General features: G+C 37.5%; 1 protein-coding gene across 25 annotated transcripts in view; it reads left to right on the plus strand.

The window, feature by feature from the left end:
- Positions 1-23,235, plus strand: part of LOC121911669 (regulating synaptic membrane exocytosis protein 1-like) — a 101,313-nt gene that overhangs the window by 60,059 nt on the left and 18,019 nt on the right. For 13 of the 25 annotated variants that reach the window (XM_042433384.1, XM_042433387.1, XM_042433390.1 and 10 more), the window contains 15 exons: positions 2,641-2,681; positions 3,913-4,026; positions 4,189-4,288; positions 4,990-5,113; positions 8,418-8,464; positions 9,218-9,333; positions 9,428-9,558; positions 9,953-10,124; positions 11,945-12,098; positions 16,130-16,295; positions 17,472-17,576; positions 18,179-18,238; positions 19,596-19,673; positions 20,928-21,041; positions 21,428-21,517. In XM_042433384.1, coding sequence (XP_042289318.1) covers positions 2,641-2,681; positions 3,913-4,026; positions 4,189-4,288; positions 4,990-5,113; positions 8,418-8,464; positions 9,218-9,333; positions 9,428-9,558; positions 9,953-10,124; positions 11,945-12,098; positions 16,130-16,295; positions 17,472-17,576; positions 18,179-18,238; positions 19,596-19,673; positions 20,928-21,041; positions 21,428-21,517 — 1,612 coding nt within the window. The remainder of the gene's footprint in view (positions 1-2,640; positions 2,682-3,912; positions 4,027-4,188; positions 4,289-4,989; positions 5,114-8,417; positions 8,465-9,217; positions 9,334-9,427; positions 9,559-9,952; positions 10,125-11,944; positions 12,099-16,129; positions 16,296-17,471; positions 17,577-18,178; positions 18,239-19,595; positions 19,674-20,927; positions 21,042-21,427; positions 21,518-23,235) is intronic. The other 12 variants (XM_042433392.1, XM_042433394.1, XM_042433409.1 and 9 more) reach the window with 7 other exon arrangements.

Genomic DNA, 23,235 nt, shown 5'->3' on the forward strand with positions numbered 1-23,235 from the left:
TTAACCTCATAGCCTCCTGGCTCCTAGGAACGCTTGGCTCTGCTTTACTCTGTGTCATAACTGTGTCGTCGAGGTCCTGCACACATTTCAACACCGCCCCCCGGCCCATGTGTACAGAGGAGGACAGGTTTTTGGACTAAAGCAGAAGACAGAGTTGAACCACTTAAAGAATTTTGTGTAATTGTCTAAAATATCCTGCTGGACATGAATAAAAAGCACCAGTTTCTGTTGAGAGCTCCTTAAAATACAGATGATATTCAAAGAATCAACAAAGAAAATTGTCAGTAGATGTGTTTGTGTACAGCATACTGTAGCTTTTGTGTTGTTGTTGCTTCATCACCATGAACAATTGAAGTGAAACTGTGCCGTTTACCTAATTTGAAGGAGTTATATTATAAATATATGGCAAAACAATCGCAAGTCAAGGTCCCCTTTACTATCTTTTTCCATAGCTTTTAGATGTATTGCATGGTCTTCATCAGTGGATGGAGCTTGCTCAGTTGTCATGCAAATGGATCTGTTGATGTGCTCTGTGTCTGTTATTCTAGAACTTTTAGCAAGCTAGATCCATTGATGGAGACAGTTTAATATGGTTGAAAGCTTCAGAAAAGCTAGTACTATAAATGTACCTTGAGTCTTGATTGTTTTTACTGTTTCCGAGGTTGAGAATAAACTTTCATGCTTATTTAAACATAGTTTATCAGACTTGTAGAATAAGTCTTTGAGGTATATTCATAGCAGCATAGAATTAATAGATTTGATCAAATGTATAAACTAACAGCCGGAGCTTCGATTGGCCAGCTGTTATGTGTTGGTAGGAGTTTGGTCAATCACAGCTCCCACAAATTAGTTGCGAAGAGTTTGGTTTAAAAGCCTTTTTAAAATTAATCAATCATTAATTCATTATTTGAAGAACAAATATGAACTATTAGAATTATTAATTGTCTCATTTAATGATCTTTTTATTATTTTCTTTACTTTGATAATCATTGATAGTCATTTAAATGCAAATTTAATCAAGTTATAATAGCTTTTATGATTGCAATTTTCCAAACATAGCTCAACAACTGTCACTTGGCATGGCAGGTCTTTTAAGCTTTTGATTTCTCCACATGCTGAAGTGGTGTGCATGGAGCAATACTCAACATAAAGTTTGTGTTGCGTATTTTTTTTTTTTTTTTTTTGCCTCTTCAATATTAAAAACAAAAGTGTAAGGAATGGATTAAACTGTGTGTTTGTATGCTCTAACGTAATCTGCTAATGTTAGCATGTCCAGCTAACTAGCTTATTACTTACAGTAGTAACGTAAGTGACCTACTTTTACTTCCAAAGCCAAGCAGCATATCATTTGTCACTATCATCATTATCAGTTTTTGAAAGCTTACAAGTTTTAAATATATCCCAGTTCAGGACTGGAACATCCACTGTGTAGTATTCCTGCACTTATACTCCAGTTGTTACCCAAGATAGCCATACATTTGCCAAACACATCGGTTAGACATCGTCCTCAAAGCCTTTTCTACTGTAACATGAAAAGTGAAACACACAGTTTGAAAATCCAAACAATAAAGTACCAGACTCATAACCATCATACCTCTCTATGACTTGTTTATGTATGTCTTCCTCGAAGCTAAGCATCCAAACAAGGCCGTCCAAAGCTCTGACTTTTAGCCTCAGTCTTTTAGCGTGATATCATGTATGTAGCTATCAAGTGCACATTGAAGACCCTTTTACAGGGTTCTAGCTTCAAAATGAGTCAACCTGACACAAAGTTTTCAACCCACTCATGGCGCTAACAATAATTAGCTAGCTAGCTATCAATGATAAAATACTAGTGTTATGTCCTTTGTACTGTGTGTTTATGTGCACAGTTGACAAAATTGATGGTTGCCAGCAAAACCAATGGTTGCTGGCTAGAAATAAGAAGCCTGCTTTTGTCTAAATTACAGTCCCATTGTTTCAAAAATCAGCAAGAATTTTTAGTGGTGAATCAGACACTCTATTGCTGTAAACTGCGTATGTGCAGTGCAACAACTAAAAGCTTGGCGGGGCTTAGTGCATGGTCAATTATTTCTTTGGCACACTAATGCCTCCATACTTATAAGGAAAAGAACAGAAAATAATTATTTTTGTGCTTTTCTGCAATTATAATATACTTTTGGTCATGTTTTTGGATTTCATGATTTGTAATGGCCATCAATTTGTGGTTGTAATTTGCCAATGTTTTTATTTAGCCTTACATCACTGCATTACCCCTGGAGTAAATCTACAACATCTAATCTGTAAAATATCTGGGGGGGATTTATAGCATTTTAAAAGGCTTAGCTGTCCTTTGGTATCATCACTGCCTCGGCGGACTACTTTGAGGCCTGCTACTGCGGTGATAAATTTCTAATTCTAGCCCAGGCCTGAATATTCAATAAACTTAACCCTCTCCACTGTAAACAAATACCTTCTGAAGAGCCCCCAAATTTGGCAGAGCTGTGTATGAGAGAACTCAGGCTGGTATGTGCTGTGTATACAGTTTCAGTTATATCTGTGTGTGTGCGTGGGTGTGTGTGTGTGCACAACAGGGATACGAAGGAGGTCATCGTCTCTTCTACATTCACAGTATCTGAGCTGGTCTCTTTTCTCTTGCAGGCGACTGGGAGTGCTACCCACATGACCCCACTGTATGGCATGTAAGTAACTTTAAAAAAAAAAAAAAAAAAATGTATTTCATATTCCGCTCGCAAGTTTTCAAATTAGCGTGAAGTTTTTTTCTTAACATTTTAAAGGAGATATATCATCATGTTATGACTCATTGCTGTGGTGATCACTCTTCAATTTGTGTGTCCTGTACTTTTCTTTGCATCCTTTGTGAATGAATTTAGTCTTTCTGTTTTTTTCTTAAAAACAATCAGCTATCAATGCCAATTCTAACTTCACTGTTGTTTTTATATTTATTTGAAAGAATCCATTAATGTAAAACACATGACTTTGTGTACCGAAAGATTTTTCCCATGAAATACCTACCAGACCCTGGGTGTTTACAGTAAAGGATTTATAAATTTGATGTCAAAAGACTGTTGTTTTATATTAATTAGTGATAGTTGGTAGCAAACTTAAGCTAATTTAATCCTGGGAAATATCCTTCAAGTTGTTGCAACCTTTGATCCCGTGTGATCCTATTGTCATCAGATGGAGGGGAAAAAGCATCAAATCTGACTGTAAATGCATTAAGTTGTCTCTAATTCAAACCAGCTCTGGAAGTAATCACACATGAATTTGGCCATATTATCAACACAATTGAATTATGGTGCATTTTCGATCTGTAAACATATAAGACAACTACTTCAGAAGGAACAACAAGGACTCTCAATTTAGACTGGCAACATACTTATGAAAATATAAATGTAAAAGTGACTATTTCTTCAAGGTTCTATATGTAGAATTATGAGGCAATTTACATGTATTAATCGTTTTTTTATTGCCAATGAGTGAATGGGTAGTAATGTAACACAAAAACTGAGACCTTCCCCGACTTTCTCGGTTGTCTGTAACAGCCTTTGGACTGATTTCTATGTGAAGGACCCGGGCTGGATTTTCTGCGGAATCCAATTATCCAATCCAATGGAAGTAACGTTTTTGCGTGCTCCCAATTGCCTTGCCTCTCTTCTGCTAACATCGACGACGCCAGGATGTTGACTACAGCTCATTTATTGCCCACATATGTCACTGATGATGAGGAATTTCTGATTCCTACATATAGAACCTTTAAGTTGTAGCTCATTGTTTTGTATTTCTTTGGTTCCTTTGGATTCATGCACACATGCTTTTGAATTTGTGTATATATTAGCATATACATTATATACATATGTCTTCTGAAAGTCAGTGTGCATCTGTTTATCTATCTGCCCTCTCCTGTTTCAGCATCCTGTAACCTGGCAGCCATCCAAGGAGGGAGACCATCTGATTGGACGAATCACCCTCAGCAAGAGGAGCGCCACCATGCCTAAAGAAGCCGGGGCTCTGCTGGGGTTAAAGGTCAGAGCGGGGTTGGAGAACACACATGCACACATAGAAAAATGTTTAGTTTTACAGTCATTTCAAATGGTTGTCAGTCAGTGTTGTCTACCTCTGATATGACGGATACACACAACTTTTTTTGGAGAACTCACATCTCTCTCTCTATCTCCCTCTCTGTAGGTGGTGGGAGGCAGAATAACAGAGTCAGGGAGATTAGGTGCCTTCATCACTAAAGTCAAGAAGGGAAGCCTGGCTGACGTGGTGGGACATCTGAGAGCAGGTAGACTAAACCATCACACCCATCACAATATTTGCAGGTCCTCACAAAGACTGGAAAAACCATAATGATCTTAAAGTAATCTTATTTAGCAATAAAGAATTGTAGATATTTAAGGTCTTTTTCACCATGTTTCTTTATGCTGCATGCTAAATCTTAGGAGAACCCTTTCTGAATTTTTAATGAATACAGTTTGACTTGATGTCTCTTAAAAAAGCGTTTAATTTTTCTTATTGTCACAGCTAAAAACTAGACTAGAATCCAACAATGAATTTATCCTACTAGCCAAAGCTGGATATACAGTGCAGTATCTTATTCCTCTGTGCCATCAAGCTCCATTGTTATCCAACATATTCTTAAAAACACAATAAAGAGCCACATGGTTGCATGTTGGTTCATTATCATGAACAAGGCCACGATTGTGATTTAGTCCCACACACACTGTTGTGTAGACGTAAATACGCACTAGAGCAACAAATGTGAGCACTTTTACTCCCGTTTGCTAAAAACTACAGTGGCCAGCTGTTTTAGGAAAGTCCTGAGACTTTTTTTAAAAATGTTAAACTTTTTAAAGATTTGTGTCTTCAGTTAGAACCGATGACAGGCTAGGGAAGTTGGAAAGTACTAAGAGATGGACTAATTTTTTTGCTGATTTTTGCTCGTGTAAAAAACATACTCACAAATGATTGCGCGTGTGATTTCAGGTGATGAGGTCTTGCAGTGGAACGGGAAGCTGTTACCAGGGGCGACTATGAAGGAAGTTTACAATATCATCCTGGAGTCTCAAGCTGAGCCGCAAGTGGAACTAGTGGTATCCAGGCCTATTGGGTAAGTCAGGAATAAAACACACCCAGTACAGTGGTCACTGCTAGATACTCATATTCCAATTCACAAAATTCTATGTGTTGCATTGAAATTAACCCGGCATTGAGTGAGGCTGTGACTCAGAGTTGGCTGACCTCAGATAAAAGAGGAGACAGGGCCATTTATTTGTATTCTGACCACGACTGTGTGCCTGCATTCAAAGTATTAAAAACAGCCAGCCATTACCTACTGCTGGCACTTGCCAAGTTTTGGAACAGGAGATTTCCATTTTGTCTTATATATCCCTTTTAAAAAAGCACTTGTGTTTATTTCTTGGATGGCATCAGATAAATTATTATTGGCCAAATAAAATTGGCGGTATGCTCCATAAAAGACAAGAAGTGGCTGCATCAGATATTTTGGTTAATGCCTTATAAAATTCCACCAAGCAGGTCTTGAACACATTTTTGAGGGTAGTACACTGTAGATGGCTTGCTGTGTGAAAGTGACTCATTTGAAATCATGTTAAATTAAGATTGTATACCTTTGAGTCATAAATGCTTTATCTATTTAGCCAGAAAATGGTTGATATGTTTTCTGTAATAGTCTAGAAAGGAAAATTCAGCATTGTAACTTGGGTTATATTGATTGATGCTGTGGATATAGTTTTACTTGCCTTTTTGAGTGGTTTAATTTTAATGAAGTAGACTATTAATTTGAAGTGTTAGTGAAGTAGGCTGTTGGAGGGTATTTCATCATTCCATGCAGACAGAAAACAACTATTTATATACATTAACAGCCTCATAGCTTTATTGATTAATATGTTCTTTATTTATCTAATATTATTTAATTCATTAATTTTCTCATTCTTTCTTTACTGGTCTGTTCTGGCTATCACTCATTTAAATACCCTGAAGTCTCAATTTGTATATTTATTTGTAGTTATAATATGGTAGAAAACTTTATTCATGTCAAGTTTTGAGGTTCCGGATACTTTCATAACTAAGATAATAATAAATTGATAAATTTAGTGTTTTGTAATGTGAAAGACATTTTAAAATTTTAAATTTATTTAAAGTAATCTATAGCCACAGATTTTAGGTATTTAGGGCTTGTTCTTAAACTCAAATAGTTATATATTGTATTGCACACAATGAAATTGATCTCTATCTCTTATCTCTACTTCAAGATCAGATGTGCGTATCTAAAAAAAAAAAAACTCCAAAAATAATTTTGTAGTAGTTTCTTCACAAGTTTCTTGGAAACAAATACATAATTTGGTACTAATTATAGGGAAAATGGGATATTTGTTGAAAATATATTCATTGTTAACTTATTATTAGAAACTTTCTTCTCCGTATATGTTGAAATGTATGTTTGCCTCTAGAGAAATTTTGCATTTTTGCATTCTACTAAGCACTTACTAAAAGTCTCTAAGTTTTGCTCGCAATTAATTGGTGTACCCATTCAACAGTCTCACTCTTTCCTCATAATTAGTAAAAAAAAATGCATAATTCTATCAGGAAACATCCAAGGAAATTTTTAGAAAATTACAGACCTATAATATAAAGCATTACCATGTTAATTTACACATTGAAACAAGAATGCCTCAGGACGTGACTGTGTTATAGGGTCAGATGTGAAGACTTTTTTCCCCTAGAAAGTTGTCAAACAAACCTAGAACATAAAATTCTGAACTTTTTTTTTTAAGGATCCAATAGTCTTCTGAAATGTTATTAGTCTAGATATTTCAGTCCAAGTAACCTCATGTAAACAACTGAGTAATAAATATACAAGTTGTGCTTCAGTATTTTTGCTAAACTGTGTTGTTGTGAGTCAGATGAATCCATTGTAATTTACAGTAAAATATTGACTGTCTCTTGAAAATGTTGCAGTTTAAGAATGAACCTCATTTCCTCTGTAATGGAAAAAAGTTGAATGTATTAATTTCTCTCCAAACACTCACGAAGGGTGTATAGAAAATATCAGTAAGTAATCTGCCCATTTTGTTAGGACTCCTTAATTCTCTCACGCTTATGGAAACAATTTTCATTTTGCTGGTGCCATTTTGCATCCCTTAATGAACTGAATGAATCCTGTTTAGTAGGGATGCTAATTGATGCAAATATTGGCTTTTGTAAAAACAGCTGCAGTTTGTCATCTCCAACTAAATCAAACCGAAGGTTCACTGGAGGGGATGCAAAATAGCCAATAGGAAATGTCCATCTATGTAGCATTGCTTTTGCTAGCTTTTTAAACTGTTTGTGGAGCGTCTGGGATTCCTTTATTTCATTGCTAGTTTTTCAAGTCTGACGCCAAAAAGAAATCTAGCACTTACAGTATCAGATGTTAAGATCTTTGTAGTGCTTCCTTTTCTGGTTTATAATGGGGAAAGCTGGGATTCATAAAGCAAGCAATATAAAATTTGATTTTATTTATTTTAATTGTTTTCTCTTTTAATTTAGTTTTTTTCCATATTTGAATGGGCTCCAAGGCAACCTAGGGTCCATAAAACACCTATCAGTTTAATAGTTGGATTTAAGATAAACATTTTAAGTATAAACACTATAATATTCAAATTTTGAATGTCAGTTTGTTGCCCCACTGGTGAATACAGAATTTCATCAGGTAACAATTATGATAAAGTTCTTGCCCACTATGAAGTTGTATTGACAGGTGCATGGGATAAAAGAATCCTGCACCTGTACTCACTTCATTAATGACATTTCAGTCCTCAGACCTTCATAGAGTGAATGTTATATTGATTTTGTAAAATTGATATTGATATTTTCAGTTGAGGTCAGAAACACCATTAATAAAGTGAGTGGTTGGGTCAAGGCTGTTAAAATGCTTAATTTGAAATGACAAATTACACTGATAAGTGTTCTTCAACTTACCATGCTTTCTTTCTATTACATGAAGCTGGTGCAGTGGATTCTGGTGTTTCCCATTGGATCTTTTTTATACGGTGGTGGTGGTGGTGGTGGTGGTGTGGACATTACTGAGTTATGAGCTGGACCTTATTGGTTCTCATTTCCAGTCATGATTGGCCTGACAGCAATGTCTAAATGAGTCTGGGAAACACTGCATTCATGAGAAGAGCTTGGCTCTACTCACATTTTCCCTTTGCTTCTCCATGTTTTTAACCATGTGACATTTAGCTTGAAAACCTAAATAACCAATTACAATACTACTTTTTACTTGTATAATAAATACTACATTAATATGCATGTATGCCTGTGCATCAAGAATACTACTAACTATGTTTAATCCAGTTAGATGTCAGTATGAGAGTGACTGAAACCTGTCTTTGCTGCTTCTTTTCCAGTGATATCCCAAGAATCCCCGACACGTCCCACCCTCCATTAGAATCTAGTAGGTATCTGCTGTGGTAACATCTCTTTTTTCTCTAAGTGTAAGTCTGTCTGGATTTATGTCTGTGTGTCTGTCTGGCTGATTATCTGTCTTATACATTATCTTTGCATTTCTGTGTGTAAGATTGAGGAGGTCTCAACACTGTGGGCCCCCTCTCAGACACACCCTCCATCTCAGTTAGTACCTGTAGGCTACAATTTGAGCCCTGTTTTTTTTTTTTTTTGTCTACATTTGTTTACATTTTTGGTGATTTATAGGCATTTATTTGTGATTGACATCAGAGATACAGTGATAATATTCTCAGAAGGTGTAAGTCACACTTAAGCTAAAATTGTCATGTACTTGTGTTCAGATTTGAACTGTTGACCGTGTTGATAAGCAGCCAAATCAGTGGTCAGACTTCAATAACTAACTTCCTGTTGTTTTTAGAACACTGGCATTCACCTGTCTCCTCACCTCAGGCAGTATCTTTGCCTTGCGTCTCTCCCTCCATGTCCCCCCATTCAACTCTCCTCACAGCCTGAAAACATCTGCTCTGAGACAATTAGGCTTTGCTTATCATAAAGACTGGAAATCGGGTCTGTCTGTCTGATTACACATACGCACATATATGATGTACGTATGTCTAACCAGACATGTTCCCACTCCCCGACAGTTTATACTGCTGAGCAAAAATTTTGAAAAAGTTTTGGCATTTCACCACCTCTTCTTGGGATTTCAAATCCATTCTTTTATTTCATGTTTTTTTCATAGCAGGTTCCAGTTCGTTTGAGTCCCAGAAGATGGAGAGACCGACCTTAAACGTCCTATCTCCCTCCAGTCCTGGGATGCTCCAAGACGCTCCACAGCTAATGCCTGGACAACTCTCAGTGAGTGTGTGTGCACACTGTGAATGTATTGATCTGTTTATTTGTTATGATAAAGACTGTGCATCAGATATGTTTGTGTATGTTTCCCACCCAGGTAAAGCTGTGGTATGACAAAGTGAGTCATCAGCTAATAGTCAACGTGATGCAGGCTGCAGAGCTTCCTCTCCGGCCTGATGGGCGGCCCAGGAGCCCCTACGTCAAAATGTACTTCCTCCCTGACCGCAGGTATGCCAACCTCCCCTTTACAAGAAGATAAAAATACATATTTAGAAATGAAAAATGTCCCTCCGTACACCATAATATATACTTTATAAAGCAGTACTTTACAAAATTACCATCAAAACATTTTAAATTAGCAACTGGGACCCTGACTTGTGTAAAACATTGAAAGCTTAGAGTTTCCTACTTAAATTGGATACATTCATAATTTAGTTGGAACCTGCATCACGTGGCCTTTTGAGGAACTGCAGGTTAAAACACCTCCATACTGGCTTCCAGACTGAGCGATTGAAGTTGGTGCTTGTGATTGTTTTTTTTCCGTGAACCAACCTGGTTTAACGATTAAAATGTGTGTATGCTTGCACGTGGCTATGTATTGTTTGTGTCTTGTTCAACATAGTGACAAGAGCAAACGAAGGACGAAAACAATGAAGAAGACCTGTGAGCCCAAGTGGAACCAAACATTTGCCTACACTCACGTCCATCGCAGGGATTTCCGCAACCACATGCTGGAGCTGACTGTGTGGGACCAGCCCAGGTCACCAGAAGAGGACAGCACCTTTATGGGAGAGGTATCACACACACACACACACAATGAATAAAGGTTCCTCTGTCTTCTAGTTTCTACTGTATTATTGCCCTTTTCACTTGTTCTTGAGACGTAGTAATGTGGTGATGATGAATCTCTCTGAATCACAGTGTAAAATTGGTGGCTAAACTTGTTATCACTAGATAACAATTTAATTAATATGTTATCTTGAGATATTACACATTACTTCCTAATCAGGACTTAAATGTTACATTTACTTCCACACTTCATCGTCTGTAATCATGGAGCTATTCCTCTCAGCCTTATGAGAAAGGGAGCATATCAAAAAGTCAAGACAGTAAAGTAGGCTACATAATATAATATTATAATATTAGCATCGGGACTATACTTTATATCTTCAGATAATGAGATAATATCCAAAGATATCCAGATAGATAGAGTACATTGTTTTTAAAGTTATTGGTCTCATAAAAATGAGAATCACAAACGTAATTATTATCTTTGGGAAGTGTGATAATTTACTCATAGCTGGGAGAAATCAGTTTGTTATCTTGAGATTAGAAGGGATTAGGTTAAAGTTAGATTGAGATTAAATTGAGATAAAGTGCCAAGTGCCTTGAATAATCAACATTATACACTTCAGTGTACTGTATGTAGTATTTAAAGCTGCACTCAATATTTTTATATAAGCAGTTGACTGATTGACGTTGTGTAATATGAAAGAGGTTCCTCGTAGTGAAGAATTATCACCGGACTCTAGAGTTCTCCTCAACTGTAAGGAGCCTTTTAGTGTCTTTTAGCACCATTGCTTTGGTTTTCTGGCCTGCAAACTCTGCTTTCATCAGCCTTGTTTTCTGCCACAGCTGGCAGCTGTTTTCAACAAGAAAGCTCTGATTAGCTGACTATACATTACCTGCTCAGCATAATACAGCAGACAAAGTTGAACATAGTGGACCATTGAACTACTAAAGAGCTACCCTCTGCAGTTGATAGACACCAGACCAGAGCTTAGAGAGGACTTAATATTTGACTTTTGTCCATCACGTGGAGACAAACATGACATCCAATTAATACTAATGATCCTCCATGTCTGCTAGAGTAAAAAAGCAATTGTTTGCTGACATGTTTGCCAACTTTATAGGTGATAATATGTCAGTGTTGTGTTTTCAACTTGTTCCAATGGTCAAAATATTCCTTAATACAGTTATGATTCACACACATTTATATTACTTTTCAACACAAGATATGTCAAAGCGAAACTTAGGTATTTTTCAACATGGACTGTATTTTCCTATCATTTTGGATCTAAGTGACTAATGTGGACAAAAAGTTTTGGAAGTGGTCCAGTATTGAGTGAGAGCACCAAAATTATGGGAAAATAGGGTACAGGTTGAAAAATGCCAAAGTTTCCCTTTAACATACTGTATGTTGCAGGGCATTGTTATCAGCATGGGTTGGATTAAAGAAATAATATGCAGAAGTAGATTGACACAATGTACAGAGCGTTATAAATTCAGTTGTAATTTTTAGAGTGTATTTTTCTTATAAAGGCCAGAATTTGTAATATTAATATATAATATAGTCATATTTTCATCATTTATTTTCTCTGTTATAATTTCTATATGCAGTGGCAAAGCACCACAACAACAACTTATTTTGTTGAGGATAAAGAGTTTGACACAAAATATGAAATGGTTGTTGTGAACCAGAGTTTTTTTTACATGAAAGAAATACCTGACAGCAGTACATGTAAAATCTTCCCTGATATATTATTGTGCAGCTCCTACTGTCTGTTTTATGTTATCAGGCAGTTATTTACTGTGCGGATTATGTCTTGAACAGATCCTGATAGAGCTGGAGACGGCCTTGCTTGACGACAAGCCTCACTGGTATCCACTCCAAACCCATGATGTCTCATCCATACCGCTGCCCCAACCCTCCCCATACCTGCCCCGACGACACACACACACAGACACCCCGGGCAGGAAGCTGCAGCGTAAGTCTGAGTCTGCGTGTGTCTGTGAATGCACGTAATTGTGTATATTTATGTGTAAGCTCTTTCATATCCTCTTTTTGTGAGTGTGTGTGTAGGTGTTCATGCATCACTGTGAAAGAGACAAAGGGTTGTGTGTTTTACTATGTATGAGCGATGTAAAACATGTATGTTAATGTAAATGTCTGCCTTCGCTTCCCTTCCCTAATATGCATTTGTACTTGGATGTGTGCATACATATTTGTGTGCGTGTGTGTGTAATACACATCTGTGCGTGTGTGTCTGTGTGTGTGTGTCTATGACTGTGTAGGTTCTCAGCGTGTAACAGACCCTGAATATGATGGGGGTACAGCAGTAGTGTCTAAAGGTGGGTGGGGGCTGTTTCCTAGTATTACATGCAGTGTTTTCCAGAAGCTTGTATTTTTATTTGTGGTGTTTTTTTCTTTACATTTTTCACTTTTCAGTTTTTGTATGGAATACATTTTGTGTCAAAATGTTATGCTGAAATGTATTTCATACACCACAAGCATTAAGCATACATACATATGCATATGCATACATATTAGCATTAAGCTAAGTTCACATCAGCTGACAAAAAACTAAAGAAAGGTGAAATTTTGATTTTGAAAAGTTTTTTTTTTGCATTAAAATTAAGTTATATGCTGTTTGTAATTAGTGATTTAAAAGTAAACGAAACCCAAATTCTTCATCAAGCTTTCTTGTTTTTCAATGACCTGTTAATGGAATTCGATAGTTGTATTATTTAAAGGGGACCTATTATGCTTTAATATGTCGGATGTTCATACATGTGGCCAAAGTGTCAAATAATGAGATAAACGTATGTAGAAGTAATCCCTGTGAGCAAAAAGCACCAGCTTCAGACTGCTCTGAATGCTCGGTTTCCAAAGGTTTTTCCTACTTTCAGCCTGAGCCAACGTCAGTTTGTGATGAATTTCTTTGTATGGTCATCTGCTCCTTACACAGCGTGCCAGTTCACTGCTCTGCTCCGCTAACATTATAGTGTTTTTCCATTGTTTTGGGGGAAGTCACGTCTAGCCATGACTTGAATTGAGCTGGCAAAGTAAAATAAATAGTTTACCTGTTGGAGGTGTGCTGGTCGTGTGCAGCTCTTCATCAAACATCATCATCACTGTGGCTGTTTCTGCTTGTACTATTCCTCCCTGCATTATTTCTAACTGATCTGCTCAACAAAGAGCTCCAAATATCTCCATATGTTGTTATGTCGACTGTTTTTTAGTGCCGCTAATGAAGCTCTGCTAATTCGGTGATGAACATGTTTCATTTCTTGTAAATTCTTCATAATAAAAGTCTTCTGTTATTTAGTCATTTAAGCTTTTAATAAAAGCTTTTAATATGAAGCAGCAAAAGCAGGAAATATTGGGTTTTCATCAGCAATGACTTAACACAACTTTGATACGGCTGCCCCTTGACAGGCTTCTGGAAAGCTGGTCAATCAGAACAAAGTGGGCTCATCAGGAGGGGGGCCTTAAGAGACTAAGACTGCCTGTTAGAGACAGAAGCTGAACTTAGGGGCTGCATAAAGGGCCAGTATAAGATAAATAAGGAGTTTTTTGGACTGCGAATTATGCAAAGCTACTCTAGTGGAGTCCCAAAATAAAAATATACAGCTGGAAATTAGCATAATAGGTCCCCAAAATTACTTAAAATGTGAATATAAAAACACAACAAAATTATAGTATGAGTGTTCACCACAAATAAATCAGTGTATGGGAAACACTGTCATGTTGTAGACTACATGTTGGCATGGGGCTGGCTCCATGCTCCACTCAGATATAGTAGTTTTGCCTCAGACGAGCTTGGGAATGAGTCACATCTTAAGTACACTTTAAAGACATTCATTTCTTTTGGTGACAGTTTTATTCAGTTCAACCATTAGCAAAGTAGAAAGTACAGTCCTACTGTGTACTGTATGTTGAAACACTGAGCTTTTTGTTTGTGTATGTATTAGTGTACATCTGTATATTGTAGATTTCTGTTTGAGTGTTTGTCTACATATGTGAGGGTTAGACCGGTATAGGTTTTTATATATGTATGGGCTGTTAATAATCAGTCTAAAGTATGGATACAAAAAGCTTATTATTAAACATTTATTACTAAATTACATAACATACATTTAATTATATTAAATTACTATTCATATCAGTTTTTGGGGATTCAGTAGAAAGTGGAGACTATAGTAAAATGTTTGGTGTGAATACCTGAAATCTAATCAAATTCCACATCAGTATGAAAAACTTTATCATCCTGAATATCAATGTAGAGTTTTTGTACCTCAGGATAATGATTTATAGGTTGTTTCAGACACTTTCCACTAAGAGACAAGAGTAAACTTCTTGAGAAAACACTGAATAGTTAAATTGATGGAATTCTATTTTGGCATTAAATTATTTTGAGATTCAGCTTGCATTATCTCCTAACAAACCATATCAGTCAAACCCTTTCTGTGTGTATATATGTGTTCTGTGTCAAAAACAGACAGGAGGGATTGCAAAATTCACCACATCACTTTAACCAACTTTTTGTTTTAATTCCCATGCATGGTAGGAATAAATGAAGTAAAGCCTTGGTAGCACTTTCCAAAGCAAAACTAATGGCCCACTGTGAGCTTTGAGATGCTGTTCTCTTGGAAATGAAGCCAGTGACCTTGGGATCACAACAAAGCCTGACACAGTTGCACAGATCTCTTCAAGGCCGATCTCTCTATTTATATTTTTATCTTCAGAGATTGTTCTGCTTTTTTTGTTACTACATTTTAAAAATACAGAACACAGTAATGAAAAATAGCCTGCTGCAGTTCTATTATTAGTCTAATCTTTATTAGTCTGTAACCAAGGGACAGGTTGTCCTGTTGTAGCTGCCAGGCACCATGCTAACATGTTAACATGTATGTTTTCTTAAGAGTAAAAAGTAGTAGTAAAGTAAATACTTTGATATGCTAGGCTTACATGTTGATACAGTTGTAAATCTAAATTGTACATTATTTAAATATGTGATGGTGTGACATGGAAGACTGTGTATGTATGTATATATATGTGTGTGTGTGTGTGTGTGTGTGTGTGTGTATAAATACTGTATATAATGCACATTTAGCTAATGTATACTTTACTAGTTAATTCAGTGAATAAGGACAGTAATGGGAGACTGTGCAGATAAAATTACTTCAGAAACATTTTAGAAAATAACAGAAATATTTTTTTAGCCATGTTCACTCACATATATTCCACAAGACAGTAGCAACATTTTATCACTTATAGGTCAAATGTCCTCTTAGATCAGATAATGGTAGTTGTTGTGTATTAATCATTACTAGAGTAAACCGTCTTTATAAAACACATGGATGATTTTAATGCCACTTACAGGCTCCAACTACAAAGAAGCTAAAACGTGGGACTTGATAAATAAATGATTTGAGTTTTTTGCATTCATATGGCATAGTCTTCAGTCAGAAGTATGGTGGCCCCTAAGGATAAAGCACACACAAGAGTGAAAGCGAAAACATTAAGGGAAACGCACCCCAAATCCAGAAATGCAACAAATACCAAATCACATACTAAAAGGGAAAACACATTTGTTGCATTTCCTGATTTGGAGTGTGTTTTTGTACTGCACACCGCATATACTGCTTTCTATTTACTGATGATATTGAGTGACAATAATTCATATCTAGGTATGAAGGTTTAAGGTACAGACTGCCGTTTTGCTGAAGTCTATTTAATTTGTCATTATTACATACTTTGACTCTAAATATTATAGTTATTATCCATTGTCCTGTCTAAGCTAAGATACTATGTGTCATCCAGGTGGCCGTTGTAGTGTTCACTCTAAATCAACTGTGCATCAGGGCTGTATTAGGTTTGCACTGGCAACCAATGAAGAATGGCTTGAAGTTCTTTCTCCATGTTTGCCATGTTTACATTGATTTCTGTGCACTCATCCACATTTACTTATGCATGTGTGTTCATATGTGCATGTGCAATGCCACTGCACTTCAGCAGCAGATGAGCGTGGCAGGGGGAGGCAACGGGAGCCCACGTCTACCCTGGAGGTGCCTGATCAGCAGAGGACACCCACCCATCACATACGTTCCCGCTCAGTCTCCCCGCACCGCGAGGAGCAGGGGCGCATCCGGTCACGGCCACCAAACGTTCCCACCCAGAGGTGAGGGTTAGAGGTTGGCACAAGGTTACAAGAGAAACATGCTGATTTTTGACATGAATAAAGCAGTAATATATTACTTATGCATCATTATGAGTCAAGCATTTTGAGGAAAAAGAAAACTGACTATATTAAAGGTGATAGACCTAAATCTTTTGAGTATGAAATGCTTTTAAGCTCATTTAGGCTTGAAAAATTGTAATTTTGCACTTCATGGAGAGCGGGCGCTATGGTCAGCTTGACCAAAGGAACTTTTCAGTGCTTTGGACTCCTAGCTCACTCCTGTTACATGGTTGTATTTAAGAATTGAGATAGTAAGGCATGCATCACCACCACTTTGGTCCAGCCTGAAATATCTCAACAGCTGTTGGATGGATTCCCACGAAATTTGGGAGGTTGAGGATGAAGCCCAATAACTTTGATCCCTGACTTTTCCTGTAGTGCCACATCAACTTGTACTACATTGATTTCCACAAATTTTTGTGCAGACATTCATGTGCTCCTCAGGATGATTTGTAACAACTTTGATTCCCTATCCTTTCATCTAGCACCATCTTCAGGTCAAAGTTTCCATTTGTACAGCACTTTGGTTTATGTGTGTGTTTAGTGCTAATTAGCAAATGCTATTATGCTAAATTAAGATGGTGAAAATGGTAAATATTATACCTACTAAACATCCGCATAATGTGTTTGTGAGCATGTTGGCATGCTGACATCACCATTTAGCTCAAAGCACCTCTGTAAAAGTAAAGCCTCATAGAGATGCTAGCATGGCTGTTGACTCTTAGTCCTGTTAAAGGACCAGTATCATCCTGGTGAGGAGACATCTGTCTAATATTTGTAAGAGGCAGATGCAACATGGTAGAGAGTGAGGAGGAATAAGAGAGTTTGTTGGAAGCCAGCAAACAGAGTCCATCTACTAATGAAATGTCTGTCTGATGCAGAACACACAGTGCTGCCAGCTCTGCTTTTACTGACCGAGCCAAATGAGCCCCACCAAGAGTCTGCTGCAATACTGCCTGACCACTAACCTGACATAAGCGTCTTTCTTTCTTTATGTCTTTTCTTTCTTTCCTTCCTCTTTCTTTCTTTCTGTCTTTCTTTCTTTCTTTCTTTCTTTCTTTCTTTCTTTCTTTCTTTCTTTCTTTCTTGCTTTCCGTCTTTCTGTATTTCTTTCAGGAGTCTGGATGATGAACTTCCTCACGCTCGTCGTTCTCGTTCTCCAACCCGCTACTACGACGCTGCCAGAGGTCGCCACCAGGAGGAGGAGTACCTGGATGACAGGTGTGTGTCTGTGTGTGTGTGAGAACCACTCATAATACATCTAGTTAGACTAAATGTCATCAGTCGTTTCAGTGTTTGTCAAAGAAATTATTCTCTTACTGTTTGCTTTTATTGTGTGTGATAGTGACCGCATATTTGTATGCAAAGTTGGTATGAGACAATAGTTTTTTGTGCAAAACTGTGTCCGTTGCGGAGGGAATCTGTGAAGTGTGAATGCCTGTCATCGGTATTGGCAAAACCTCATTTTATCAAAAAGGTTAAATTCTTTTGTTTGCAATTATCTTTAATATTTCATTTTTCCTGCACTTTCATTCACTGAGTTTCTCTTTTATTACAATTATTTTCTTTGGACTTGAACAGAGCTTGGTGCAGTACCCATCAGTTGATTGTCATGTTGTAGTGACTTTAGGGCAGTCTTTATACAAAAAGGCTTTGGTTGCAAAAATCTATGGCATTTCTATGTGTGTGTATGTGTGTGTCATCTATGTATAGAAATCAGCGAGAGCTTCTCTTTCCTATTCACCCTCTTCTCCCTCTGCTCTTCTGGTTTTTTGACTGTTGTTGATTTCCTCATGTGTCATCCATCCCCATGGTAACCACAGTGAGGTCATCATGATCCACCAGTCAATGCGAGGCAAAAGTGCTGAGTGCCTCCACACCAGGTAAATTGGCCAATCATGACATATTGTTTACATTTTGGCTCTGGGTTTGAGTTTGATTTCTGTATTATAGGTGTAAAAGTAAATTTAAGATGTCAGAATAAAAGTTGCATTACTTTATATATAAGGCAATAAAGTTACATAATGGTCTTTGTATTGTTACACAAAAAAGGATAAGAAATTGCAACATAATTCAGTAAGAGTAAAATTGCAGACCTAAAGAAATATACTGAAGTGAGACTCAGTTCCAGCCATTATGTTTGGTAAAATGGATTGTCAGGAAAGTGACAGGTAGGCAATTACGAAGCAGATTTGTAAACTGGCATTTCTAGGAAAAATTGAAATCTATAAAAAGGCAGAAAGAAATTCTGTGGTTGTTCAGTTGTACTACTGCCTCAGATCCACAAGAGGACACTACAGGACCATGCTTGTATACAGGACAGTGCTTCTTACTGTAGCGAGCTGCTATTCTACAACCAGGCCAACAGTATGGGTTACTAGGGCTAGAATAAACACACAAGGTTTGCTCAACATCTGTGTCATGCAAAGATCCATAAGGATTCACTCTCGGCCCTCTTGTAAAAATCAAACCAGTGATTATCAACCAATTCGATCTGAGCTTTGTGATTAAAATGATTCAGAGATCATGTCTCTGCACTCTTTTCCTATACACTGATACAGTTTTAGATATCAAGATTTTTTATATGTCAAAGAACGTTTATGTATCAAGTGTAGTCACACCCATGCACACAGTCATAGAGGTAAGTTACATTCCTGAGAACACATCTGTATGTCTCATGAGAGGCAGATTATAACAGGTACAACCATACCTGTCTGTGATAGAAACATAGTAAGACAATAAACACTTTCTGTATGTACTGTCTGTACACATGGATGTGTTTGAGAGAGGAAGGTGTTTTTAAGCCTGTCAGTAGGGATGAAAGCTGGCTTTTGAAGCTTGTATGCTAGTCATGCCATGCAGTAGTTATACTCGCTTACACTGCAAAAACCTTCATGCTTTGCCAGTGATTTTTGCAAGAATTACGCTGTTGAGAAACTGACTGTTTCGCAGAAATTCTGACCGACAGTTCTGAAACATGAAACTTGCCTTGCTTTTCTAGTACAGTAAATGTCTTGAAGTAGAAATCAGCTGATGAGCCTCTTGTACAATATCCTTAAATGCTTAAAAGCTTAATAACATACTACATTGTGCATAAAATCACTGGATAAGTTGCCACATCTTTTGTCCTGAAGGAACTTTCTGTTTGTCCAAACACTCCCACACACTTCTTTTGTTCTCTTTTTCCACCCATTCCTCCCATTTTCCCTCTTCTGTCTGCTGCATGCATGCTAAATTCAGGAGATCGACTAGGCACAATAACACACTCCCACCCAAGATGCCACTTTTATTCAATGGTATCCAAAAAAACACAAACAGGTAAGTTTAAGGGTTCAGTATGCCTCAAACAAACAAAGTGTTTATATCTGTTCCGAATAAAGATGATTCCGAAAGTATTTTCCCCAGTCTGTATTCCCATATCTACTTTTAACAGTATCCTCAATGTTACTGAAACACGGAAACATGAGTTTCAAGTGGGTAATGTAACTATTATACAGATTTATGTTATTGCCGGCCACTGTGACTACAATACCCATAATCCTCAAGTACCATCGCAATGGCAAATAAACCAGTCAGAGGCGCAAAATAGAGCTGTTATGAATTCAGAACACATGGTTGCAGTTGAGGCTAAAACACATCGTCATAGTTGCTGAATTAATCAAAAAAACTGACCCAGAATCTGGAGGTTAGTAGATTTAAGCTGCTTATGTTTTCTTAACTGCATAATCTTAGGCTTTCACCTACCATAAGTAGCACATGGAACACAATTTAAAGCTTTGCGATTGGATGTTTCTTGTGAAATGCACCTTGGGAGTCCTAGTTAACTTCTACCCTGAAGTTTTTATGTAGACATTTTTTGACATGGAATTTTTAAATCAAAATAAATGTTCAGGATTTCTTCAAACACAGTCCTTAATGTTTTGTACTGATGATTCAACCATTTTCACGCCCATGCAAGCCTCAGAAATGCTGTGACTATGAGTAAGAGAAATTGTCTTTGGATTCATTTTAATGGCACTTTTTTACTTTTGAAAAATAGCTCCTCTTTCATCTAAAATCTATGGCCACTCTTGAAGGATACAAATATGATACAAATATGAATAATTGCAAACACTTTGGGACAGTCTCTTCATAAAGGAAGATTGAAGGAAAGTCCAGGAAATTGTTGGATGCATCCATCTGTTTCTAATGTTAGAAAGGGCCTTTCACAAACTGTTAGTTGATGTTACAAGTACGTTGTTTGAAGCATACTGAGACCTTTTATGAGACATTTTGTGTTGTCAGTGTGATTTTTTTTCCCCCAATCAATGGAGAAGCACTTCATTATTTTGTTGTAGTAAAACCTGATAATCACCAATGTTAGAGTTAGGACATCTGCAAGACTTCACATATTTATAGTAGAAGGAGATAAGATTGAGATCTCCATAAGCCTGTGGACTTCTTTATATGTGAGTATTTTCCTCAGCAGTAGGAGCTTCGCAGATTAGATTCCCAATCTCAGCTTTCTTTCCTTTCTTTTGTTTCTTAATTTGCGAATGCATGCTCTTTTTGAAAATTTCATCTTGTGACTAGTTCGCTGCCTGCATGTCGAAAGATAAGCTCTGTCGTGGGATCGCACATGGTCATGGCAACGCGCCGCTCCATCACACACCGCATTCAAATGTTGACAGATGAGGTGATGGTTAGGTAAGACACGCACACGTCTGCATACAGATTGTTATCCATGGTTAAATATATGATTGTAAAACTGCAAGATTGGGAAAAAAGTGCAGAGATCATTCCATCCTATGCCATGACAATTAAAAAAAACACGTTTTCCGCCATACAGTATTCCATCTCCATGACAACCATGACAACTTAAAGACATACCCATCCTTACGTCAACCAGCCAGTCATGGTTTAGTTTTCAGATTAGCATTATGATTTTGGGAATCTAACCGGACTTTCTTTTAAAATGTTTTTTCTGTTTGTCCATTGTTTTTCTCTTTGTGTTTGTTTCTGTCCTCTCCTTCTGTCTCCTCTTCCTCTCCTCTTCCCCCATTGGATGGCATGTTGTGCTGTGCTGCCTCTAGTGATCTTCAACCTTCTCTGGACAGGGTTAGGAGCGCTAGTGCCAACTGTCTAACTCCAGACAATCATGTCCCCTCACCAGAGTCTGAAAGGTACCAGCCTCTGTACCCCATCACCCCTCATGTAGTCTCTTATCCTACCTTTCTGGTCTTTGTAGTTTCTCCCCCTCTGAATGGTCCTACACTAGTTGAAGATTAAGCTTCCCCCTCCTCACACCACTCAGACTCCTGCTGTACACTACTCTAGTCCGTCTTTCTGCTGTTTCATCCAGCAGCTCCTTTGCTTTGGCACAATCCTCAAATTGTGTATGAAGGTGCAATGATTTCTCAAAACTGCCTGGAGTAGATCATTAACAAGTATCATTTATAATACTTCTATTTGTTAAATTTCAGAATTGCTTAATTTTAAAATCTAAATTGCATGCAATTTAAAAAAAAAAAAAGTATCTAGACATCCTCATTGACCCATCAAAGTAGGGGCACTATTGGCACCCCAACATCAGAAATGGTGCACCTCTCGTTGTACACCTTCCCAAAGGCTCTACTTACTGTAGCTAAAGATGAAATACTTCACCAACCAACCTGTTTGATCCCGCTTAGTTTCACACAATCCAGTCTTCAGCAGAACTGACCCTTCAACCACTGATGTGCCTAATTTTTCAACTACACTCTTTAGTAATACCTCACTTCCAATCCCATTGTCACCAAGGTCTGTTTATCAAAAAAATAGGCATGTAACCAGCTGTGCAGCTTGATCCAAAGAGATCTGTGGTGCTTGCACTGCTTTCTTGGTCAACCATCATCCACAGCATAATCAAAGAACCATTTGTATGTTGAAAGACTTGACTGTGAAGTCATACCTTTGTAGTGTGACACTATAAGAGATGAGGGTCCTAATTCACAGTTCTTGTTATGTTCTATTGGGTATAGTCATCCTGGCAATTGCATGTAGGTTTGTCATTGGTATGTTTCCCCGACAGCAAACTCGATATGTGCCTGCCAGGATGTATTTCTACCACACTACTCAAGAGGGAAATACTGTTCATGGAAACACAAAGAGGGAATTTCATTCTGAAAAACCAATTATTGCAGCTTGAATTTCTTTTTTAGTATTTTTTGGGCATTCATTGCCTTAATTACATGACAGATGACAGGAAATAAAAGGAGAGAGAGCTGAGGAATGGCATGCAACGAAATGTCCCAGCCAGAACCGAATCAGGGACATTGCATTTCATGGTCTGCGCCCTAAACCCATGGGCCACCAGGCAATTATCAGCCGGGCAAAGCAGGCAACTTCCTCTTGGGCCCAAATACCCAGGGAAAGCCTCAGTTTCACTGAAAATTTAATTGGTTTCAGTAATTTGATTATTTGCAAATTTGTTGGGGAATTTGCACCACTAAAGTAAGCATTAAGTAAGGCATTACAAGCTAATATTGTGGTCCTGTCTTGCAGAGGGACCCTATATCAAAATCTAGTTTTAAAAGGCCTGTTATTTTAGTTTTTAGTTTGTGTGCTACATGATGTGTATTTATGAAAATTTGGGTTTGTTCAAATTACCATAGATGAACACAAATTAAGTGTTATTCCAGCACAGGAGTACTACTACTGCACTGGAAGAAATGTCAACAGGCATAGGATACATACACATTACAAAGAGGGTGGTATGTGGGGGTCAGTAGGGGACCAACAGGAAATGTTTGCATGAGGCACCCCTAACAGGTTAATCCAGCCATGGCGACTAGGGTGCCCCTTGAAGCATTATATTTAACTTGTAGCCATGATAGGCACAATTAGCTTTTTACTCTGTGCA

This window comes from Thunnus maccoyii, chromosome 14, assembly GCF_910596095.1.
Source record: "Thunnus maccoyii chromosome 14, fThuMac1.1, whole genome shotgun sequence".
NCBI classification, from domain to species: Eukaryota; Metazoa; Chordata; class Actinopteri; order Scombriformes; family Scombridae; genus Thunnus; species Thunnus maccoyii.